We start from the raw sequence: 24,317 nt of genomic DNA on the forward strand, positions 1-24,317 counted from the left end.
CATCTCTTTAGAGTAGTTGAACGGTGACTAAGACAAAAGGTAATGGTAATTCGGTAATAATGTAATCTAAATGTTGATGAGATATGACATGGTCATCCTAAGTACCATTGTAGTTAATACATATTTTTCAAAGTAGAATAAAAGAAAAAACAGAAGAATTTGGAGCTTAAAATGTAACATCAAGATGAGAGAGAGAGAGAGAACCCTTCCTAAAATTATAGAAATATGTGACCTATGTTACTGCACAAGCAGCTGACTTGGCTGGTTAATCATATCTGGTTCCATCTGGCCTGGGATAATGCACAGTAACCTATGAAAAGCCAGGAAGCCATCTTCCCTGCCCAGCTCTTCTAGACTGGGAAACCCCATGCCGCTGGCTTCTCCCTTAACACACAACATGCAAGCCAAGTCACAGATAAGATGGACCAAGATTTAGAGTAAGGCTATTTAAGTTGTGTTAAAAATTCCACCTGACAGTGGTCTTCAAGGGCTATTTACCCCTAGACGGTTCTATCTGAAACACTGACACCCCCACAGCTCCCTCAGGAGGAAGGCCAGACAGACCCAATTGTTGGACAGAGTCAGGGGCATGGAGGAATTACAGCAGAGAAAGGGCGTGAAGAAGGCCCAAGAAGAGTTCAAAAGACAAAAAGAAGAGGAGGGAACCAGCCCGAGAAGATGAACCTTCTGATATGCCTCCTGGCTCCGGTGGCAAAGTGAACAGCATTCTACTCCATAGCTTGTGGGCAGGCTCAAGGGTTGGTTACTAAGGGTTTATTTCTGGTGGTGAACTGTCCCTTCCTGCCCTTCCAAGTTTTAAGGGCATAGCTAAGGGGTTGCATCTAGAGTGTGTGTGGCCCCATGACACCACAACGTGCTCCTCACTTACTTGTTCTCACCGTACATGCTGTTTTCCCCTTCACAGGGATAGCCGGCTCCTAATCCTGTCCATGTCTCTGGACCAGCTGGTCCCGTAGGCAGGCAGCTGGCTTAAGGCTATGAAACAGCTTAATTAGCCTGTAATGGGTATGGCCCTGTGACACCCCCTTCCCCCTCCACACCTCACAGACTGGTACTCAATTACCTACTTAGCATAGGCTGGAACCACCTCACACCAGTTTTTAACCAGGGCTACAGCATTTGATAATTGAGAAAATTGGTGAAAAGCTATGCAGAGGAGCAAGCTTGCAAACAATAATTACTTTTAGTCATGTGATATGTGGAGCACTCATTTCAATAAGCAAATACCCTTTAATACATTAAAAAGTATAATAGGGCACCTTCTTTTAAACGATAACTTTCACATGTCCCTTCTTGGGCTTGGAAGGGAGCTGGCCATGCCCTGGGTCTTAGGCAGTGGTCCTCAGAAAAGCCTTCTTCACATATGTTTGCTGAGAGCTATACACATCCTTATGGAAAGACCTTCAACTAAATATAAAGCAGCACCCTCTCTTCCCTGCTGTGCCCCAGAGAAACTAAGAATGCTTGTGCTTGGTCAAGGGTTTGGCATCAAATCTGAGGCTAAGTTTAACCTAATGCATCTCTTCATTTCCGGTCTAAGGCTCACCTTCAGGAAGCTGTTTCTTCTCTTGAAGGGCATGTTCAATTGTCATATGCCAGAGTTGGACTCCCAAAATATAAGCATGACCTTTGACCGACTGGTGGATGGTCTGGCCTTCATTCTTTATTTCTTAAATCATATTAAGGTTTTACATACACTGAGCTCCACAGAGGCAAGTGTAAGGATTCTGAGTCACTTCCTCTGTTGCTCTCCGAGTCCCCATATAAAGTCATCAACAGGGCATACCTTGCCTGTCTAACCAAGCGTGCCTGCTCACCATGGGTTGATACTGGCAATATTAGTCATGTCAATTGCTCAAGACCTGAGGTCAGCAGGCAATCACTGAGTTCATCTGTAAAAAAGTGATCAGAGTCATCTGTAAGGATGAAAGGCATGGTGGCTACCCATGACTCCAAGCTACTTCAATAGATCTTAGACCATCCCTTCTCATGGTACCATAAACTAACACAGAACTCTGGAAAATGCCACAAGGGAAAGTGTGGAGTCTTTAATTGTCTTCTTTACCCTAGAGTTGGTCATTGTTCTTTATATTTATAAGTTTCTTTTCTTTTAATAGTCAGTCCTAGTTTGGAGTTCCAGCTTACTTGATTTTAAACCACAAAAAGAATTCATGGTTTGACTTTAAAAAAAAAAAGTTTTGGAAATTGACTTTATAAGAAGGAATCTCCACTACCACCATCACCACAGCTGCACTTGCATTGTTTAGCTAGACATTCTTGAAGGAGCCACACCGATACTCTGAAGGTAGGTATGCTATATCTGATTGTGGGATGGGGAGGAGGGTTTGGGGGGGAGCTGGCCAGGGCTGGGTTCTCAGAGAGAGTAGAACTCAGGAGGAAGATTAACAGAATTTTGGGTATTAAGAAATTATGATAACCAGCTGTAGCCTGGGGCCTTTAATCCTAGCAGTGGAGGAGGCTGAGGCAGGTAGATATCTGAGTTCAAGTCCAGCCTTGAGAAAACCATAGTGTTCTTGGGTTGATTATCTGAAATAAAGCAAGCAAACAAACAAACACACCCTCCAGTTATATAGTTTACTTGTGGTCATGCAGATTTGATAGTTGAGTGAATAGGTAATCCTGAGTGGTTATGCGAGGACCTACCTTGACTACCTATCATAACCATAAAGGTCCCCAGCTGGACTGCCTAGGTTTGAATCATGTCCTGTCTCTGTGACTCGGGTTCCCCATCTATAAAACCAGTACAGTAACTGTACTCAACTCATGAGGTTCTTAACAGGATTCAATCATTAATATGGGCACAAATTGAAATGTTCCTAGTTGGCTATAATTACTAATTAACAAACTAAGATTTGGAAGGCATTTCTTTTCCTTGACCCCAAGTTACGGCTTTATAACCATAACTTTATTCCGGGTGTTTTCAACCTCTCCTGGGCATGTTTTAGTGTCCGTAGAGGGGGCAGAGGGGCTTCTCCTAGGGAGAACGGTTGTGTTGAGATGCCTAGAGCCCAACAGGGAAAGAAGGTAGAAGCTACAGTTGTCCGGGATGCCTACTTCCCCCCTACACACAAGCCTACCCAAAGGAAGGAACCCATGTCAGCGTGGGGGTGGCATTTGTGTCAAAAGGGGATGTTTGGCAGTGTTTTCTCTTTCCACAAATGTGGATGTTTAAAATAGGGCTTTATCTAGTCGGCATAGGTGGGACACGGACTATGTGTCGTGGTGCATTTAGGCCTGGCAGATGATGAGGGCCAGATCTCACCAAAACCGAGTTGTGGTTTTTCATGGACAATGGCCAGGGAATTGCCCCAAAGGTTGCTAGCACCGACCCCTCTGTTGCCTTGGCAAATCTGCCTGCACTGTTCTTGACTTGTTTGGATCGGATGTATCTCAGAGTGGGTGAACGGGGATTCTGGCCGTATTTTCATGGGGCATGCCAGCGGCTCACATTTCCTCTCTGAACCTCCCTCCAAGCCGCACTGTACTCGGGAAGGGTGAGCCTATTCGTTGTTCTTTCCTGTGTTTTGACTCTCGGCCCTGCAGACCTGGCATGCAGCCAGGGGAACCCGATCGCCGAGCTGTAGCTAAGACTATGTTTAACAGGACTTATTTAAGTTTAGGAACGGATTTGAGCTTGAGTAGACGCTGGAGGGATTTGGAGTCCATATTGTCTTCCTGTGTTCCTCCGGAGTGCCTGTAGCTCAAGTTTATTTAAGGAACTTTTAGGTCTTGGAGAAATCCCCCCTTCCCGCCCCGTTAAGTTTTGAGTAAACACAGCAAGGATCCTATATGGGATTTTTTTTTTTTTTTAATTTTGAAACAAATAGGTTATGTTCCACAGAGTATAAGTCTGGCCAAAGGGAAGGGTGATGAAATACTCTTGTCCTATGAAAACTTTCATGACTATCCTTTATCTGATTGTGTTTTCCAAAGAAGGAAAGACAACGCCAACAAGGCAAATATAAAAATTACCATATGCACAAGTAGGACTTGAAATATTTCTGGAGTGTCCTTAATTGATTTGGAGTGCCGTGTAAAATTTGAATTTTGAACATGGAGAGAAAATTCATGTAATCAGGGGCCGGGGAAAGATGGCAGCCAGTGAAGGATAATTGTGTACTTGCTAGACGTCTCTAAAACAGACTACAATGAACATTTGGCTGATTTGAATCAGAAGCCACATTCCTCTCCCACCCCGCCTCCTCTCATCTTTTCCTTTTACCCTCAAGTGTAGTTTCGATATGACCAGGACATGGACACTAAAAATATTTCTGGAATGACGTGACCCTCTGTCTCCCCATCCAGGAGAGTGACAAGGCTGTACACCACACAGCACATGCTTTCCGTTCATTTCTGGCAGACCCGGGGTCGACCTACAGATGCTGCTTCTTCAGTGGCTAATGGCATTCAGACCCTCACCCACCGACACTGTCAGACAAGCAGCTGGACAGGACAGCTCAGCAGCAGGACGCTGGCCACAGTCGCGGCCAGAGCCTCAGCCCCCTGGCTACAGACCACCTCTGCTGCCTCTCTTGGGAGCCCTCCCACCTCCCTCTGGCTTGCCGAGGCCCCATCACAGGGGCTGAAGAACTGGGCGGTGGCAGCTGTGACAGTGGTACCTACAGCTTTGGGGTCCGCCCAGGCACGTGGGAATCTGTTTCGGGCTACTTTGCGGCCCCTCCAGGACCAGAGGGGGACCCAGGACAGCCTCAGAGCTCACCACTGCCTCTTCTTGTCTCTAAAACCTGGGCAAGGGCTCAGAATGGAGAGCGGTACTTCTAACATGAACTCACAGACCAGCCTGACGCCTGCAGAGGACCCGGTGAGCCGACCACAAGACAACCCAGAGCCAAGGCAGCAGCTGCAGCCACTACCTGAGCCTTCAGCCACTACGCAGCCTGAAGCCAAGTATGCAGAGATGTGTGCTTCAGCTGAGGTCGGAAGAGAGAACCCCCAGACCAAGAAACTGCTACTGGAACACTGCCCAGAGGAGCAGGCCTCCAGGAGCCCAAAGACAAAAGCCCAAGATGAACCCAGCAGCCATGTCCCTGAGACTCCAGTTCCCCGGGAGAGTCCTGCTTCTGCCCAATGCCTCAGCTCCCAGGCTTGTGAGAACGACTTCTCATCTTCCTCCTCCTCGGTGGACAGTGCAGAAGACAGTGGCCTTTCCAAAATGGACGACCCCACCAAGTTACTGGGGGCCCTGGCCACCTCCTCTTCATCCTTAGGCTTTGAGAGTGAGCCGGAAACAAGCTGCCAACAACACAGGGGAGAAGAAGCAGGAGACCGGGCAGAAGCAGGAAAGGGCAGCAGAGAAGGAGTCGAGGATGAAATAAAGTGCGAGGACATTATTGCCAAGTCCCACGGCAGGAGGGGTCCTCTGAGGAATGAGGAGGCACACTATATCACCACCCATGAGATCCAGCTGAGTGAGGTGGAGCAGGGTATGGATTTCGACGTGGGGCTGGCTTCTCGCTGGGACTTCGAGGACAACAACGTGATCTATTCATTCGTGGATTATGCTTCCTTTGGTGGCAGTGACGAGACCCCAGGAGACATCACCACGGAAGAAGACGATGACAACAGCTGCTACGTCAGCACCACGCCAAGCACCAACACCACTCGGACTCCCAGCCCCATCAGCAGCGACCTGGCTCGCCCCAGTGCAGGCAGCAGTGGCCGTGACACCAGCAGCACAGAAGTGGGCAGTGGCCCCTCTGACAGCGACACTATTCCTCCACCCACTGGACCTGGCACCGCCACTCCACCTGAGCCTTTGCTGGAGCTCGGGGAGGCAGCCTTCGGGGCATCGGCCACGGTTGCAAGCAGCTGTGGGAGTGGAGCAAGCCAGATCCTCCTATCAATCAAGCCAACTTCCCGGGCTATAAATGAACCTAGCAACGTGCATGCAAAGCAAAACATTATTTATGCTGCCAAGCATGAAGGCGACATGAACCTCCGAGTCTCTACAGCTGCTGAACACAATTCAAGTTCCCTGAAGCAAAATTCGGCTGCAGCCGTGGCTCAGGACCATGCAAAGAAATTCATTGCTGTCCCTGCCCGCCTGCAAACCCGGTGTGGGGCCATCCGGGCAAAGGAGCTGGTGGACTACTCGAGTGGAGCATCCAGCGCCGTGAGTGAGCTAGACGACGCGGACAAAGAGGTTAGGAACCTAACCTCCAGGGCCTTCCGCAGCCTAGCTTACCCCTACTTTGAGGCTCTGAACATCAGCTCCCGAGAATCCTCTACCACGCTCTCTGAGGTGGGTTTTGGACGGTGGTCAACCTTCCTGGATTTAAAATGTGGAGGTGTTGGAGCCAGAGTGGAACAGAGCCTGCTGAGGAGCAGTGCAGCGTCCGTGGCTGCAGGTCTGAGGAAGGGTGGTGGCACCGGAGCCACTGCAGACCAGCTCTACCTCCAGGCCAAGAAGTCCCAGACCAAGGCCTTGGAGTTTGTGGTCAGCAAAGTTGAGGGAGAAATCAAACACGTGGAGACGCCCCTGTGCTTCCAGAAACAGGTCCAAACTGGCTCTCGGGTGGTTACACTTCTGGAACCCCTCAATCTCCGCAGCGAGAGCAAAGCCAGCTCAGCCACTGGGCCCTGCAGAGCCATCAAAAGTTCTAACAAGGGTCCAGGGTCTGTGTACACAGATGATGGATCAGAGACATCCGAGAGCAGCAAGCCTGCCTCTCGCAGTGGCGGTCCCCAGAAGAAGTCCAAATACGCTTCCAGTCTGCTCAAAAATGTTATTTCTAAGAAGATGCAGCGAGAACATGAGTTCAAGATGGAAAGAGGAGAGGTCACTGACACATCCCACAGTAACCCCCCCAGCACTAAGGAGGCAGAAGGGCCTTCTGGGGCTGAGAAGCCGTGGGAGCGGGGTCTGCAGAGGCAGAGTTCACGACACTCCGAGGCTAGTTCTGAGTACACCGTGGTCAGTGTGTCTGATGCAGGTGGGGAAGGGTCTGTTGTAGGTTCTAAATCCCCCGTTTTCAAAGCCAGTACTCCTCGAGAGAGCAGCAACACAGGTTCTGGCCGACATGTCTCCGAAGGACACACAGAAGTGTGTGAAATTAAAAAGAGTGCTTCGGAGACTGTGAAGGGCATCTTCCTTCGGAGTCAGAACAGCGCCTTCCGGACGTGGAAAGAGAAGGAAGCCGAGAAGCTGGAGGAGAGAGTTCCTATTGGGAAGCTGAAGATCCCCAAAGGTGGGGACTGGAGGGCTGATCTTGGGGAGATCTCAGCCAGTAAGTCTACCATTATGTCTCGCCTCTTTGTTCCCAACATCCAGCAGACACCCAAGGACAAACAGCCAGAGAAGCAGGCCACCAAATACCCCGCTGCTTCCCAGGCCACCTCCACGGCAGTGATCAGACCCAAGGCTCCTGAAATCAAGATCCGGCTGGGAAGTGTTCAGCAGCCAAGCACGGACTTCAACATTGCCAAGTTGCTCACGCCCAAGCTGGCTAGCAGCAGCAGCTCGAACCTCTTCAAGACAGTTGAGGACAACAGCAGGACCCAGCAGAAACTCTTTCGTGGTGGCGACAATCTGGAAAAAGTACCCCAGTTCCAGGTGAGAGATGTTAGAGACAAGTCCAAGGCCCCAGGACCTCTCCACCAGGTAAGGGACGTGAGGAAGCTAATCAAAGGATCAGGAGACAACAGTGACAAGGGCAGCGTCACCCCAGAACAGGGCTTGACGGGGCCTAAGCCTAGGCAGCTGACTCCTGCCTCTGGAGGATCTAGGTCTTTGTCCCCTATGGTGATTACGTGCCAGGCAGTTGTGAACCCAAGAGAAGATGGTGTGGATCGAGAGCCCAGGGAAGGCGTGGGCAAAGCAGGTAATGGTAATCGACTCTTGAACTCCTCCCCAGAAGGGACTGTCTTGGTTCACAGGGCATCTGGCAGGCTGCCTGTGGCCACCATTGCCCCCAATAAATCCGAGCAGGGCTCTTACCTACCTGTGCTCAAGATTGTCTCCAAAGCTTCTACTCAGAGGACCCCTGAGAAGCCCAAAGAGGATGAGGTCAAGGAGGAGGGAAAAGCTCCAAAGCCAGCCCGGAATGCCTTGGAGAAACTCACGGCTGCCGTGAGGTCCATGGAAGAGCTGTACAGCTTTAACAGGAATGAATGGAAGCGCAAAAGTGACCCCTTGCCCATGATGGCTGACAGCCATGTCCTGTCACTCATAGCCAGTGAGGAGAAGGAAGGGGTAGCTGGACCTGAAGGAGACCCTGACAAGCTGGCCAAGCAGCTGGGACGGGTGGAAGAACGGAACACGGGACACAAAGGTGGTGTGGTCCTGCGGGCGGCCCCCATGGAACGTCTGCAGAGGAGAAACTCAAACCCCAGCACTGAGAGTGTGTCTGCCCGGGCAGCTGCCTTTGAGAACATGGCCAGAGAAAGGCCCCGGTCTCTCTATATTCCGCCGGTCCACAAAGATGTGGAACGCACGCAACCTTTGCAGCCCCTCCCCCAACTCCCTAGCAATCGGAATGTGTTCACTGTGAGCTCTAGCAGCACCCAAAAAACTGGGGGTGTCGCTGGCAAGTTCCCACAAGGGCCTTCTCCCGAGAGCCTTTCAACAGCCAAGGGCATCAAATCACAGGGACTCAGATCCCTCAAGATCTCCCCAGCTACACGAGCCCCTCCTGATGATGCCACCGGTAGGAAAACTGCTGTCACTTTGGAGAAGAGCAACAGTGACTGTGAGAATTACCTGACTATCCCCCTTAAAGGAAGTGCTGCTTCAGGGGAGTTCCTTGCCAGGCCTGGGGCTTCCAGAGATGGCCCCCCCAGCTCCACAGCTGCCACTCTCTGTAGTTTACCTCCCCTGAGTGCTCGCAGCCAGGTCCCCAATAACCCCAAAGGGTCTCAGGTCAGTGGAACCAGCAGACCAGCTTGGCGTACCAAACCTGACAGTCACCGAGAAACAGTTGCTGCCCCAACAGGGCCACAGAGCCCTGAGCATACTCCTACTGCTGTGTACCCACAACAGGCCTTGCCCTTCGCCCTCCAGGGCACCCAGCCTCAGGTCCTCTGCTTCTCCCCACCCGGTATGCCAGCCCCAGCCCCTGCAGGCCCAGCTGCTGTCCCCACAGACCCGTTTCAGCAGACACAGCCTCAGCAGACACAGCGCAAGATGCTCCTGGATGTGACCACCGGCCAGTATTATCTGGTGGACACACCAGTTCAACCCATGACCCGGAGACTGTTTGATCCTGAGACGGGACAATATGTGGATGTGCCCATGACTTCCCAACAACAGCCTGTGGCACCCATGTCCCTCCCTGTACCTTCTCTCGCCCTGAGTCCTGGGGCCTACGGGCCCACCTACATGATCTATCCTGGATTTCTGCCCACAGTGCTGCCCCCCAACGCCCTGCAGCCCACTCCCATTGCTCACACCCCAGGAGGCAGTGAGCTCTCTGTGGCAGCAGAGACCCCCAGCAAAGAGACAGCTTCAGCATTCACTGAAGCCCCTTACTTCATGGCCTCTGGTCAGTCCCCTGCTTCCTCTTCCTCCTCAGGCCCGGCAGCCACATCTCAGCTTGTGGGGGCCAAGGGCTTTGCCCAGTTGCACGGCAAGCCTGTCATCAGCATCACCTCACAGCCCTTGGGGCCACGGATCATTGCTCCCCCTTCCTTCGATGGCACCACCATGAGCTTCGTGGTAGAGCACCGATGACAAGAGGCCGGATGGAACAGCTCCTGGTGAGTGGATTTTATTCTGACGATCTGATGATCCGGTGGTGCTGTGTCTTAGGGAGGGGAGAGTTACAGAGGCTGTGTGTAGATGTGGGTGTTCCGGGAAACCAAGAGCAAACTCTCTGATTTGTGAAGTAACTAATGTATTGTCCACTTTCCCTCACTCCTCAATGAGGATGGCCTTCGCCCTTTGCTCACTGCAAATTGCCTGTGTGCTTCTCCCTCCAGAGAATACAGGGAAAGGAACCTTCCTCAGCTCTCTCGGCCTTTGTTCTAGTAAAAGCTGGAAGGAGAAGGAAATGGAAGCCCGCTCTAGATTTCGTGGAGTGAGCCTCTCTGGTCCTGGCTGCCAGGTGGGACAGGCAACTTTAACTCACCAGAAACACATTAACATGTTTGATCCCCAGAAGCCTAGGAAGTTTCAAGTGGATGTTTACGAAAGTCATCAAAAATACTCTTCTCCTTTCTTTCTCGTCTGCCCCTTGGAATTTCTATTCTAAAAACAAAACAAACAAAAACCCCCCAAAACAACAAAACACTACTTTTTTGTTTTAAATTCAATCTTTGGATTTATTAATTCACTTCTTCATTTGCTTGTTTATTTTATTCTCTTCTCATGTATTTCACCTGGATTGCAGTCTTCCCTCCCTTCCCTCCTGCCAATCTCTCCCCTAGATCCACCACCCTTCTCCTCTCAGAAAAGAGCAGGCCTCCCGGAACACCCACCAAATACAAGCATAGCATCAAGTGACAATGTATAAGCATAGCAGCAAGTGACAATATATACCATCAAATCTAGGATGGACACAAGGCAACCCAGTAGGAGAAAGTCCTATAAGCAGGCAAAAGAATCAGAGACTACATTTTTAAAATGTTCTTGGTTTTGAGTTTTCAAATGATCAGAATACTCTCCTTAAGGTTTTTAGTGTATCTTATATGTTCTTATATGTGGTTAGAGATCACATACACAGACACACACACACTTATACATACAGACACCCACACAGACACACACACACTTATATACACAGACACACTTATATACACACAGATATACACACTTATACACACAGACACACTTATACACACAGACAAACACACACACAGAAACACACACTTATACACACAGACACATACACACACACACACAGACACACAGACACACAGACACACACACACACACACACACACACACACAAGTTTGACCTTCAAAAGGGGGTGAGATTCTGGAGCCCTGGTTACTTCTTGGGTCAAGTTGCATTTTATGCAGTATTACCTGACTGAACCCACCATGCTCCAAGGCTAATCCCCATAAGCACTCTCCCTTTGAAAAAGAACAACTTCCATACTTGCAAAGGAAATCAGAGAAAATCTATTTCTGACACTGAGTCTGACCCGTGTTCACAGGCAGGGCTTTCTGCTGGAAATACAGTCTGTGGAACTTGATAGGAGGTTTGAATGTGAGTGGTTGGAACCAGGACACCTCAGGTCAAACACAGAAGACAGTAAAGATGACACCTTCCGGCAGGAGCACAGGGGTATCAGAGCTGTAAGCAGACTTATCTCTCTGCCTTTCAGAGTAAGCAGGATTGAGATATACGCCTCTAGGATTTTCACTCCTTGGAAAAAAACACACTATATGGAAAAGAAAAGGGGGAGCTAAGAGAATACTGTAATCTTGGGGGTGACAAACTCTCTAAAATTCCTGTTATCTCTAGTGGGGACACATTCCTGCCTCCTCTCTCTCTCTCTCTCTCTCTCTCTCTCTCTCTCTCTCTCTCTCTTTCTCTCTCTCTCTCTCTCTCTTTCTCTCTCTGTGTGTGTGTGTGTGTGTGTGTGTGTGTGTGTGTGTGTGTGTGTTATTGATATGCTTATTCCTGCATTATCAAATAGGACAATTAATAAGATAATTTATGCATTATCAAATGAGGTAAACAGACCTATATTACGAGCTTGGGGACAAACTATCTCATAATCTAATGTTTATGAGGCTAGGAAAGGGTCTTGCATGTTATAAAGTGTCTTCCAAGATAAGAAAACACCACATAGTATAACATCTATTGGGACTTTTGCTTAGAATTCAAGTAAAAGCATTCTACTTGCAACCCAGAGAAAGATTGTTCGGATGGTTCCTCTCCAAGAGTGTTCAACAGGCATTCCACTGTGTGGTGACCACTAGTGAAGAGGGATGGAAGAAAGCCAGGAAAATGCTAATGTAGTGCAGAGGAGACCCAACAGGGACAGCTAGCTTTGCAGGACACTATCTTACAGGCAACAGCATTTTGATTCCCCTGGACAGATGGTACATTTACCTAGGGCTGTTTGGATCAGCTAATCCCTAGGTGTTTGTGAAGCTATGGATGTGCAGGGAGCCTAGGAGAGCACCCTGAAGTCTCAAGGTACCCTCATGGCAACAACTAAAGAGGACAGAGAAAGCTGGATTCAGGGAGAGCCTTTTTCGTGGTGTGTTCCTAGTGGTCCTAGGGGACTTCTGAAACCATCAAACCCAGATGCTTTCCTATCAAAACTGCAGGGAGAAAGCAAGGGTTGTATAAAGACATCAGGCAATCCTTTCTTGGTCACCATCCCTCTGTGTATGGCTTGGTTTCTAACCTGGACATTGATCTCAGTGTCTTCTTGGTCTCTGTCCTTTGTCTTTTTCCTTCTCTCTGGGGACACTTTGGTGGTGTCTGCCTTAATGTTCCCCTAACTATCTGAGAAGCTACTCTGGGTTCTCCATTAATTATTTAGCAGCTCTCTCCATCCCAATGTGGCTTCTCATTTCCTATCCACTCCAATTCAGTCGACTTCAGCAGCCCGTCACACACATCTATGCCCGTGTCTTTAGGATTTTTTTCAGGGTTTGTTTTGTTTCGATGACAGAATGAATTGCTAAGATGTCGGGTCTAGGCAGTCTCGGCAGCCCTTACACCATGACATCCTTCTGAACACTGAGCTTCCCCAGTAGGCTGGCTACCTCTCGTGTCCTGGTGGGCAGCACGGAGACTGGGCTGCTATAACCCCCCCCCACTGCATTTTTCAATTCATCCCATAATTGCATCCACAATGAATAGATTATTTTTCCTCTCCCCTAATAAGGCTGTGGCTCCCTCTCCCCATTCATCGACACTGAATATAGCTGCAGTTTTGTTCTATAATATCCTTTTTTAAAAAATAATTTATTTATTTTATACATGAGTACATTGTAGCTGTCTTCAGACACACAGAAGAGGGCATCAGATCCCATTACAGATGGCTGTGAGCTACCATGTGGTTGTTGGGAATTGAACTCAGGACCTTTGGAAGAGCAGTCAGTGCTCTTAACTGATGAGCTATCTCTCCAGCCCCCTATAATATTCTTAATGCAGTTTTGTTCTATAATATTCCTAATGTAGTTTTGTTCTATAACATTTCTAATTTAGTTTTGTTCTATAATATTCCTAATGTGCTTTGATCCTAATCGCCTTTTCTCCCTTTTCACTGGAGTGAGCTTTAGTTCACTCTCCTACCTTTCTCAGCAATTCCACTTTGCATACACATATTAGCCAAGGCTGGCCTTGAACTTACCTGAGGCTACCCTCCATGCTTGCATCTCTGATGCTTCTGCCTCTGCTTCCCAAGCGCTGTGATCACAGGTGTGCTCTGTAAACCTTCAGGTTTTCGTCCTTACCGTAACTTAGCCTCATGCCTCTGGATTATTTAAACAAGTAGATACTTTTCTTAATCCCCACTAGGCAAGTGAAGATATAAGTTGCCCAATTCACAGTAGATGAAGTCCAGGCTGTTTGAAACGAATGCCTGCATCATTACAGAAGGTCACCCACTTCCCCTTTTCTTTGTGAATTACCCACTTCCCTTATCGGCCCCTTTGTGCCAGGCTTACTTTCTCTGAACTTTTTCAGCATCTTTATTTTGCCTCTTGGCTGGTCGGCCTAGTTAAGAATTATGTGACATGTGTGCCTTCATGGGGGACGGCGGAGCGTAGCTAGGCCAGCTGCTCCTATGACAAGTTTTCATTCAGGTGGGAAATAAACATTGTACCCAAAGGAAAATTCAGTGTTATGTGCGGTGTGAGTGGTGTGTGTGTGAATATGTGTGTGAGTGGTGTGTGTGTGTGTGTGTGTGTGTGTGTGAACATGTGTGTGAGTGGTGTGTGTGTGTGTGTGTGTTGTGTGTATGGTGTAGTGTGTGTGTGATATATGTAGTGTGTGTGTGTGTGTGTGGTATATGTGTGTGGTGTGGTGTGTGCATGGTATAGTGTGTGTGAGATATATGTGGTATATGTGTGTGGTATGTGTGGTTTGAATGGTGTGTGTGTGAATATGTTTGTGTGTGGTATATGTGTGTGGTGGTGTGTGTGTGTGTGTGTGTGTGTGTGTGTGGTGAGTTTGAGAAAAGGACTAAGAACAGCAGGGAGAAAGGGATAAGATGAAATCTGAATATATCCAACATACACTAAGTTTCTATGTGTGTGTTTCTTATAATTAAAATGTTAATTTTGGTTAACATGATTAAATGTTCAGCCAGAACATCCTATGCTATAAAGAGAAACCATATGAAACACACTAGACTCAAGGTTATGTCTTCAGTGATGATCAGGTGCAGAAGAGGAAGGGATGTACATATGAGGGGGTCCCGTCTCCCCAATGGTGCTGATGGGTTGAAACAGGCACATATCACTTTAAGTCAGGCAGCTGGGACTCAGGTGTAGTACTATTGCTTCCTGGTGTAGCCAGTGTTGCACACACTTTCTTTTATCTATAAAATGGAAATAATTTTGAGAAAAGTTGTGAAGATGGAATTGCAAAAATTGTAAATAATTTGAAGTTAATTTCCACATGTCATATAGAAAGTGTCAATGTTTCTTGGAAACTAGAACCCATAAATGCCCTGAAATTTCCACAGGTCCTGGACAAACCAGGAAATCAAGCTTATTATTGTAGACATCCAGGGTGGTAATCAGGGGCCCATACACAAGCTAGCTGAAGTTCCCAATCAAGAGACAGCAAAGACAGCTCAACAGTTCCCTCAGCTGGCTGGGTGCCAGAGTATTCTAGTATCCCCAACAGCCTTCCAGTCTGTTATACAACTCTGGGTCCAGCTTGCCAGCTGCATGTGGTGATTTTCCTCTCAGTCTGGGCACAAGCCTGGGAGGAGAAAGAAGGCTGCCCTGAACCCCTGATGAATGTGGGCAGTGTTCCAGGTCCAAATCCCTGGGGAGGTATCCAGGAGACCCCTCGGTAATACAGCTGACCCTTCATCTTTAGTCTCAGAACTCACTTGAGAAGACTCTGGTAGTTTTTATTATCACTATTCAATCCTTAATAAGAATTAGACCAACATTTTCAAACTTTCAAATGAAATTTCTCTAAAATTAATAGAAACACACACATACACACACAAATACCTTATGGATATCCACAAAGCAATATCTAGACTAACGATCCCCGAATGGGATTCTAAGACATTGTATAAAGATTTATCTGCATTTCTTAGTTGGTCTTCATCTTGGAGGAGAGTTTCTTACTCCCCACCACCCACCCATCCCTTTTCCTCCTCCTCTGCCCCTTCTATTGCCCCCCATACTCTGCTCAGAGTCCTTATAAACCTTGCCTTATGACCTCACCAAGCCAGAACTACTGTCAAGTTCCTTCAAATTATTCTTAGTTGCAGGGCCACTCCTCCTTCCTGTGTGATAATGTTCAGTTTCCTCTTGCTGTTCGGTCTCTATTAAGAGAGAAAATCAAATTTAGGAAACTGTGTTTTAGTGAGTTCCAGGGGTGTGCTAAGCAGTAGGTACCGCTTGTGTCATCCAACACCTCCAGGGAACTGCTTAGCTGTGGGGATTGCATGCTCCAAACACCAACAGTTCCTTCAGCCCGAATATATTTTCTCAATATAGATATGAAACAAGAAGATATATTTGAAAGACATTCACATGAGCTGCAAAAGCGTTATTATTCTATCTTTCATTCTTAATAAACATGTGCTCAGACGGGCTGTTTTCTCTAGGTCACTGGACTAAAGTATCCCTGGCCTTGGTACTTGGGTTGCACACAGTTAGAGAGATGTTACTTGAGTCTTCTATCTCAAGGTCATGTTTCAAACAATAGGAACTTCTTACTTCTCAACAATTAGCACTCGACGTTCATCTTATTTTTTGTCTTCATAATATTGTATCTGAAAATCAATTTTCAGCATTAAAAAAGATTTCCTAAGCAAAGTTCTAGTAGATTATACTAAAAAATTTAAAATAGAGGAAATGGATAATTTTTATACTCTTGAATAATGTCGGTGCTGTCTTAATGTGGGTTTAATTGAGCTATATATTATAGGCAATAATTGTAATGTATGTACAAAAGCACACTGTGAGAAAGTCCACATTGCTTAGCAGTCATTTGCTTTCCCAGACTCCCTAGTGCAAGGGTTCATTGATCTAATTAGATTACTGACATAGTAAATTTTAAATGATGCCATTTAATTTAAATACCAGTTCTGGGTGCTAATCTTTAGGGATGCATACAATATACCATTTTGTCCTTGTGAATGATTTCAGAGAAACTAAACATCTAGCTCTAAAATCATTTTGAACAGCTGATTGAATTTGAGTCAGTTTTCAAAGAGAGGTTCCACTTGGTGGCACTTTCTGGACATCAGCAGTGTCTGGTAACTGCAGCCTCATTTAAAACTGTACAATTTTAATACAAAGAAATGGGTCAAATAATCAAATAGCAGACAGGTATGCACGTTTTTTTTTTTTTTTTTTTTTTTTTTTTTTTTTTGTATTTTTAAAGGGGAATATTCTTTCAGAATTAACCATTTTTTCCTTTGACCATGTTTTCTTTGCATTTTTTTCTTTTGCAGGAGCAAGACAGAAATAAGAACTGTTCTTTAATTTGAAAGTTTCATTGTAACACTGAATTCATCTGAAAACCTTCCAGTTGTGTTACAAACTTTGTTTTCTTATGAACCATGTGTGTAAGTTTGTATATTTTCCTGAACCTAAGGTAGCTTTTGTTATTTCACTTTTACTAAGATGAATGGTTGCATTTCTCCCCATGAAGTATTTCTTTTTATACTTTAATACAGGACACAGCTTTCTGGCCACTGCCTTCCCTCCTGCACTTGTGACCAGGCACGCAGTACATTGAGTATTTGAATGGTTCATTCAAAACAGGCAGTGAAATCTGATTGGTTCTATTGTAAACCAAATCAGCAAACCAACAATGAGGATCAGAAATCACCCTGGAATTTCTTGAGCCATGTCAAGTCTAGCTGACGGGATAGCATCTCCCATTTAGGTTTGAAACACAGCTGTCTGCTTCCAGTAATAAGTAGCCAGCCCCGTTGTTCTGACTGCTGTGTGTTCTGGGTTCCTGGCCAGGTTTGGCACAATTGCCCATGTAGTCATGACAAGCGGTGGCTGTGACACTTGTGCTTTAATTTTCCCCATTTGTGTGGTGCCACGACACTGTTTTTGCCATCAAGCAGAATGATCTGAGGTATGGGAGAACCAGCGGTTGCACTGAATACTAAGTTCTTAGCCTCAGAAAGCATAAGCTGCCCATTCTCCTTTAAGAATCCAATCTTTGTTGTGAGTGTGCAACACACTTACCCTTAGTCGATTCCCTTCCTCTTGTGTCCTGCCTCGCTGTTTGCAGCCTGGAGAGAAGCCTGTTTGGGGAAGAAGATAGAATTAGCTGTGAGCTTTGTTTCAGTGTTTCCAATCCATGCCTGCTCCAACCATCCCACAGGAGAAGCCTGTAATTACAGTGTCTGCTTCTTGCTTCTGGTTTTAGCAGATGTTAAGATTCCAAATCACCCAATGCATTGCTGGCCAGTTGTAACCCAATTCTGACTGAATGGTCACATTCAGCCTTTCCTAATTGGTATCTCAATTAAGTGATACACTGAAGAATTTCTTAATTTCTTTCTAACCAAATACCCCTTTAAAACTCAAGTTTTAATTCTCAAGATTTCTGTAAGGAATCTCTGTTCAGTTACTTGTTTGTTTAATGATAAAGCATTCTGGTAAATTCTTTAGATGATTTTTTTGGACAATTATCAGTATTTGCTTTCTACTTAAGTTGCTTCTTAAAGTGAGGGATTTTATGCCTCTCAAAATACGGAATTTTCTAAGGCTTTTACATTTTTATTACTTGTAACAGTGTTTTGCTTTGTTTTAAACCCAGGCTCAAAACCAAATTCAATGCCACTTCTGGGGCCTTTCTTAAGGGGGAGAAACCAGTTCTAAAAATTAAGTTCTTTTAGACAAAGAGCAAGATTTGAAGCAGGAATAATAAGTGGGCTTTGGCCACCAAGCTGTGAAGTAAGCCCTTGTCTCTAAGGCATGTAGTGTAAAGCGTGGTCTCTGCGTTGGAAGATGCCTTTGGGCCATTTTAGGAAACTCTTGTTACCCCAGAACTTGAACATTTTTTTCAGGTGAACTGGCTGCATATAAGGGTCACTTAATATTGGAACAAGCAACTAGAGGGTTTGAAAGGAACGGATGAACTATGGGGTTTGAGTGGAGAGAGGCTGTACCTGGAAGACCACATAAGTTCCAGCAGACTTTTGGGAAAGCCCCGTGGGTTTGTTAGCCAGCTCCCTGCAAAGACAGGAAGAAAATGTGTCATGGGATATTGTCATTATTTATCACCAGCAGATCTGAGCCTTCCATTCTCCCACAGGAGGTGAGAAACTTGGGGTGGGGTGGGGAAGAACTTTGTATTCTTGCTTCTACGTAAAAGCCTGAGCCCTCGCGCAGATTGCCAAGAATGTGGTAAATGTTCAAGAGGTTAAAATGTAATTATAAACGGGTGTTTATGACTTTCACAGCAGCTATTGACCATTGTCACAGTTGGGGCACCATCTGAGGTTTACTACTTTGAGTGACAGAGAAAGAAAATTCTCATAGACACGCGCTAAATCCCACTCTGTTCCCTTTGGTCATTTCTTGAACTTGCATGGACATGTGAGTGAATGGCTTTTCCCTCTTCTTTCAACCAAAGTGGAGCGAACCTGGAACCTAGAACATCTTCTAATGCAAGAAGCACTAGCTCCCAGCAATATCTTCTAACTACTGAGCTACCGGTCATGTTTTAACAAGTATCCTTAAAGCCATGAGCTTGAGTCTAAAAAACGTGGCCTGGCCTTAGCTATTTCTCTCAAGGTTACATGGGAGGCTTAGTTTCCAGAATGATTGTGCTATAGACTGGGAAGGAATTTTGACTCATTTACCATTTTGGTTCCCCCTCCCCCCAGTTGATAATGAGGTCATGTTAAAACAGGCTCCGTTTTGACTTGTTCCTTGAAAACTAAACACATTTGTAGCCAGTGTGATAATTCAGTTCACCAGAGTGTATTTCTTTGAACACTTACTGAAACTGTATTCAGGAGTAAAGGAGGCGCAGGATTAAGTGTCTGTGTAAATACGACATAATTAAGCTAACAATGAGATATACTCTGATAGCTTCATGATGAATTTCAAAAAATAGCATATAACTCACATTCATCTTGTGTCTTTAGGAAACATCCAATGGCACACACACCTTTTCTTTATTGAGATTTGACTTTTTCACCTTTGCTTTTTAAAGAGATCTCATCACATTCTGATTCTCTTCGTCTACTGTAGAGACAAAAGCCTGTGTTTGCTTCAAACCAGATGCTCCTATTACCTGAAACCTACTTTGGACTGCAGGACAGAATTGGTTTCTTTAGACGGCTGTACTTCCACAATGGTTGTGTGCAGTGTTGATTTCTAAGTAGATGAGTACAATCTCACGATAAGTGTGTACGTGTGAGTGGAAAACACATTCAGCGATATGCTTTGTATTTAAGACTACACAGTATTCATTTTCCTATGTGGTGCTTGCGAAGTCTCATTCTACAGTTTACACGGTGTAATATTTGCACCCCAAATTCTCAGGGTGTGCTATTTTACCCAGATACTTGAAAGAAAAAGGTGCCCTGTGTTTTATCAGTACTGTTGATGGGAGAAAATTATGTGTAAGTTTGTTTGAGAAAACTGCTCATAAAACCGAAATCAATAAGCTCTTAGGCTTTTACAAAATCTCCGAGGAGATGAATACATAGGTAACATATATTGTCATGAGACCGCTAATATATTCTTTAACTTTTGGGTCTGAGACCGGCCTCACGGGTGCATAGAATCTCTAAGAAAGCATGTAGCATTTGCTCAAAAGTGCCTTGAACTTGAATCTAATCTGAATCACACTCCATTTGTGATATGTGTGAACAGAGACCCAGAAGCAGAACCCTAAAGTAGAGACCCTGGTGTGTGCCCCGTGTCTCCGGAGAGACCGGAACGGCCACTGCAGTCCCAGTGAGCTACCCACACAACAGTGTTTCATGTTGCAAGTGCTCTAGTGAATCCACTCCTGTTTAACTCAAGATGGTGCAGAATAAAATTCACACATCCAGTTTGGTTTTTCTTTTAAGTTCCTGAATTGCTCTATTCGAGTTAATATTAATGGCATCACGCCCCTTCCAGGGTTCTCCGAGTTACCTACACTGGCTGTATCTGTTTCCTGGCAGGCAGTCTCTTCCCACCCCCACCGCTTCCGAAGATGAGTGTTTATGCATTCATATATAAAATGATATTCATGGATAGTGATGGCGGAAGAGAATGTGAAGACTGTGGAAGTTGTGTATAAATAGGAGAGTGTGTATTGTGTAATGCATACAGAAGGACCTTGGATAATGTTGAACTGTACCCCAGACCACGAGTGATGGCGTGTGGAAAGAATGTGAAAATTTAAACTACATCAATGCTGCCATCTTGGGGGAGAAGCTCTTAGCTGAACTGTGATGTGATTTGATGGTACAATTCGGTAAGCATGGCATGGGAACTTTGAATCCAGCCATCAGCTCCAAGATTTGCCTTTCCAGTGCCCTTGCCTGCTGAGATTGGATTCCTTGTGACAAGCCTACTTACCTTTAACTGCCAGTGTTTGTAAGGTGCGATCTTGTTTATTGTTTTTTTTTTTTTTTTATTTTAACAGTTTTGAAAACATGTTTGTTGTTGTTGTTTTTTTTTTCCAGTAAAAGTAACCATAAAAAAATGTGCGTAGCTGGTCTTTATTTTAACTCCCAAAGTGAGCTTTGAACCATTTCATTTTCTCCTTGCTTCTAGTTTGAATTCCCCATTTAAACAAACATAGTCTGTAAATACGGTACAACCGGGTACGTTCGTTTTCTATTGGCACAGTAACAAATGCCTGCAGATTCAGCGGCTGAAGACAATGCACTGCCTAGCTCTGGAGTTTAGAAGCTTGATATGGGTTTTTCTCTGTACCCAGAAAACCCCATCAGGCTAACCCAAGTGTTGTCTAAGCATACCTGCCTCATGAAGTCGAGTTTGTGGAGTCCCTAACAAGGTTAATGTGCTACTTCATTGACTCCAAAGTGTGTCCTTGACAATTGTCTCTGACAGCCCACATGGAAGCGCAAGAAGTAGTGGTCATTCTTCTTCTTAAGATCTGAAGATTACTACACAGTGATGCTCAGGGCTGTCGTGGTCCCTAAACACAGCGCTGGCCAACTGAGATCACTGGGAAGATGAATGGTCAAGACATCTGGACCTATCCTCAGGAAAGACTTCCAGCACCTCTTGCGTTTGAACAGGAAGGAGTTGGGCAATTCAGAGCAAGACAGAAAATGCACTTAGGCTATATTTTCAGGTGTCACCTTTAGCTTCTGGCTCTTGTTGGTTGGGGATTTTCAGATTTTTTCCTGCAGCTTCAGGTGTACACCATTTTTCTCTGCACTGTGCTACCTCTCTAGTTGTCCTAGAAACATGGGGAGGAAACAAGTTATTGCATCTTGCTCGGAACATTCCTAACACTTCTGTTGTGATAAAACACAGACCAAAAAGATCTTGGGGAGGAAAGGCTTTATTTCAGCTCATAGATTAAAGTCCATCACCAAGGGAAGTCAGAGCAGGAACACAAGGAGGAACTGAAGCAGAGACCAAGGAGAAATACCACTCACTGACTTGCTCAGCTTGCTTTATTAGACAACCCAGGCTGACCTACGCAGGGGCGACACTGCCCACAGTGGGCTGGGCACTTTCATATCAGTCATTAATCCAGAAAATTCTCCAAAGACTTGTCTACACACCAATCTATGGAAACATTTTCTCTATTGAGATTTGCTCTTCCCAGACAAGTGAACCTTGAGTCAGTTGACAAAAGACTAACCAGCACACCAGTCATCCTTTTAGACTAAGCACCCAGTCCTAAAATTCCCAGACTCACACTATATGTGTGACCAGATTTTCCTTAAGGCTTACATTAATGTCATGCAGATCACCTATAGGCTGACGTCTACATAAGCAAACACCTTAAACACAAACTAGTGGAGCTCGTGTTTATAAAGTTCCACAGCACTCCTGAAGTCAATTTTGCCGATTTTTTGTTTCGTTGTGCTCAGCCTCCGTCCTTAGTAATAATGGAGCTCTGTTTATCCCTTGATCCTCTACTTCCTCTCCTTCCTAGCCTACTGACTTCCAACCCTGTCATTTTGATAGAGAACTTATCCACCTCACGTAGCTCAGATTATCAAAGACTGGCCGCAATATTGTAGAAACTGCCGCTTTAGAACCAAGTCTATTCTTCTCCTTATGTATTGCAGAGCAGTGACTACACCCCCAAACTTAGTCGATTAAAATAGTCATTGTGTGGTTAGCTGACAGGTTAAACAGGGCTTGGCATGGAAGGCTTGTCTGCCTCACAAGGCGAAAGACAGGGACCCAAGAGTGCTGTCTCTCACCGCTCACTTACAGACCTGTCAAGTGTCTGCTGTCAGACAAGAACTCTGCTGACCCACAGACAAAATGACTTCAGGTCCTCCTGAGAGCTTCACTGCTTGGACATCTTCAAAACGTACAGGCTGAGTTCCATCAGTGAAAAGTCTGGGGTGGGGGGCAGGAGCAGATGTCACTTTCTGCTGAAGGCCCCTCTCTCAGAAATGGATACAACGTCATTTTTTTTTTAATCATCTCCATCCACCAGGCAACAACAGAATAAAAGTGCACTGTGCAGGAATGTAACAGCCACCTCCAAATGAGAGGTTTGCCACAGAACTGGGTGACATGTCTCACCACCACCATTTGTGATAATAGAGGTTATAAAACAGGCGTCTTAGGGAGGGGTTTTCAAGTCAGCTCTTAGCTGAGTTTAGTCAAACATTCTAGAAAAACACATCTAGGATGAGGGCCACCTAAAATGATCTAGGTGGGCAGATTTTTGTGTTTGTGTTGGGCAATATTTTGGAGTCAGGTAGGGTGGACATCACGGTTGTCCTTCCACTGTGGAGAGAATCAGTTAGCTACACCAGGCATTCTGGTTCGAGAGAGGTTACGTTTCTGAGGAGCCTTGAACTCTGGTGGGGAGGCCAGATATGCTTACGAAGCTGTTTAGTCTAAGCCTTGCCATAAAGAGTGAAAGGAAACTGGCCAAAGGCCACCAAAAAGAAAGCCGTGACAGCTACACGGCACGGAGCTGGCAGCGGTGAAGGGCACTAGGTCTGGACAGGATCAGGAAAATAAGGGCCTTGAAGAGACAGGACATGAACACTGTCACCAAGGGCAGTGAGAAACCAGGCTGCAAACGGGGAGCACCCCAAGGGAGAGATTACCAGCAGAAGCAGTGTGGGAAAACAGAACATCTGTCTCTCTTTTTTTTTCCTGTTCCTTGAAGCTATAGTCTGGTCAATACAATGGCCCTTACGGACAGCATTTCTGTGAGGCTCACATACTTTCAATACTATTGGGTAGAGTGGAAGTAGGTTTATTAAGGGCAAAAATGCCTGAGTTTGAAACTCATTTCTTTCCTATTAATTACTCTGCTCCCCCTAAGTCTACATCATTGCTGTAAAGTTAACATAGTCATGGACATTAGAGTATGACATACATGCATGCTATAGTACTGAAGTACAGACAGACAGACACACACACACTCACTCACTAAATATAATTTAAAAGAAGAGTAACTACCATGACAGCCCTCTCTATTTCCTCACTCCTACCATTGGAAAATTCTTCTTCACTATTACACAGATTGCTTAGGCACGCCTAATCCATGGACGGGTAGGACATCCTTGATTTAAAAATGTAAGGAAAGTGTGATGAAGGAAAATTGAAACGTTTTAAATATTCTGAGGTGCATTTGGTAGTTCCCATGCAGATTTGCAGTTGACAGTTTTGCTTCATAGTGTGGAAAGCCTGCATCTTTGTTTCACAAGCTTCCTGGGGGAGTAATCACATATGTGCAGCATGCACATGAAGGTAACATGCGCCCATGCACACGCATGTGCAGACCAGAAGAGAATGCTAAAGGCCTTCCTACATCACTCTCCTCCTCATCTTCTCCCACTGACTCTGAAGCTGTGCTTTGGCTAGCCAGGGTAGCCAGTGAGCTCCAGAAATCTGCTGATCTCCACCCCCTAGTCTGAGATTATAGGCAGGAGTTTTATATATATGTGGGGACTTGAGCTTGGGTTCTGTTTGCTCAGCAGGAGGACTCTCTCACACTGGAACACTCCCT

The 24,317-nt window shown here is 45.8% G+C and overlaps 1 protein-coding gene across 1 annotated transcript; it reads left to right on the top strand.

Moving 5' to 3' along the window:
• Positions 1-3,901: 3,901 nt before the first annotated feature.
• LOC308419980 (uncharacterized protein C4orf54 homolog) lies at positions 3,902-20,834 on the top strand. Its single transcript, XM_080915951.1, has 2 exons — positions 3,902-9,756; positions 16,615-20,834. Exon 1 carries the CDS (start codon positions 4,379-4,381, stop codon positions 9,728-9,730), a length of 5,352 nt encoding a protein of 1,783 aa, XP_080772077.1. The 5' UTR covers positions 3,902-4,378; the 3' UTR covers positions 9,731-9,756; positions 16,615-20,834.
• The last annotated feature ends 3,483 nt before the right edge of the window (positions 20,835-24,317 follow it).

The sequence above is a fragment of the Micromys minutus genome, assembly GCF_963924665.1.
Source record: "Micromys minutus genome assembly, chromosome: 4".
NCBI classification, from domain to species: Eukaryota; Metazoa; Chordata; class Mammalia; order Rodentia; family Muridae; genus Micromys; species Micromys minutus.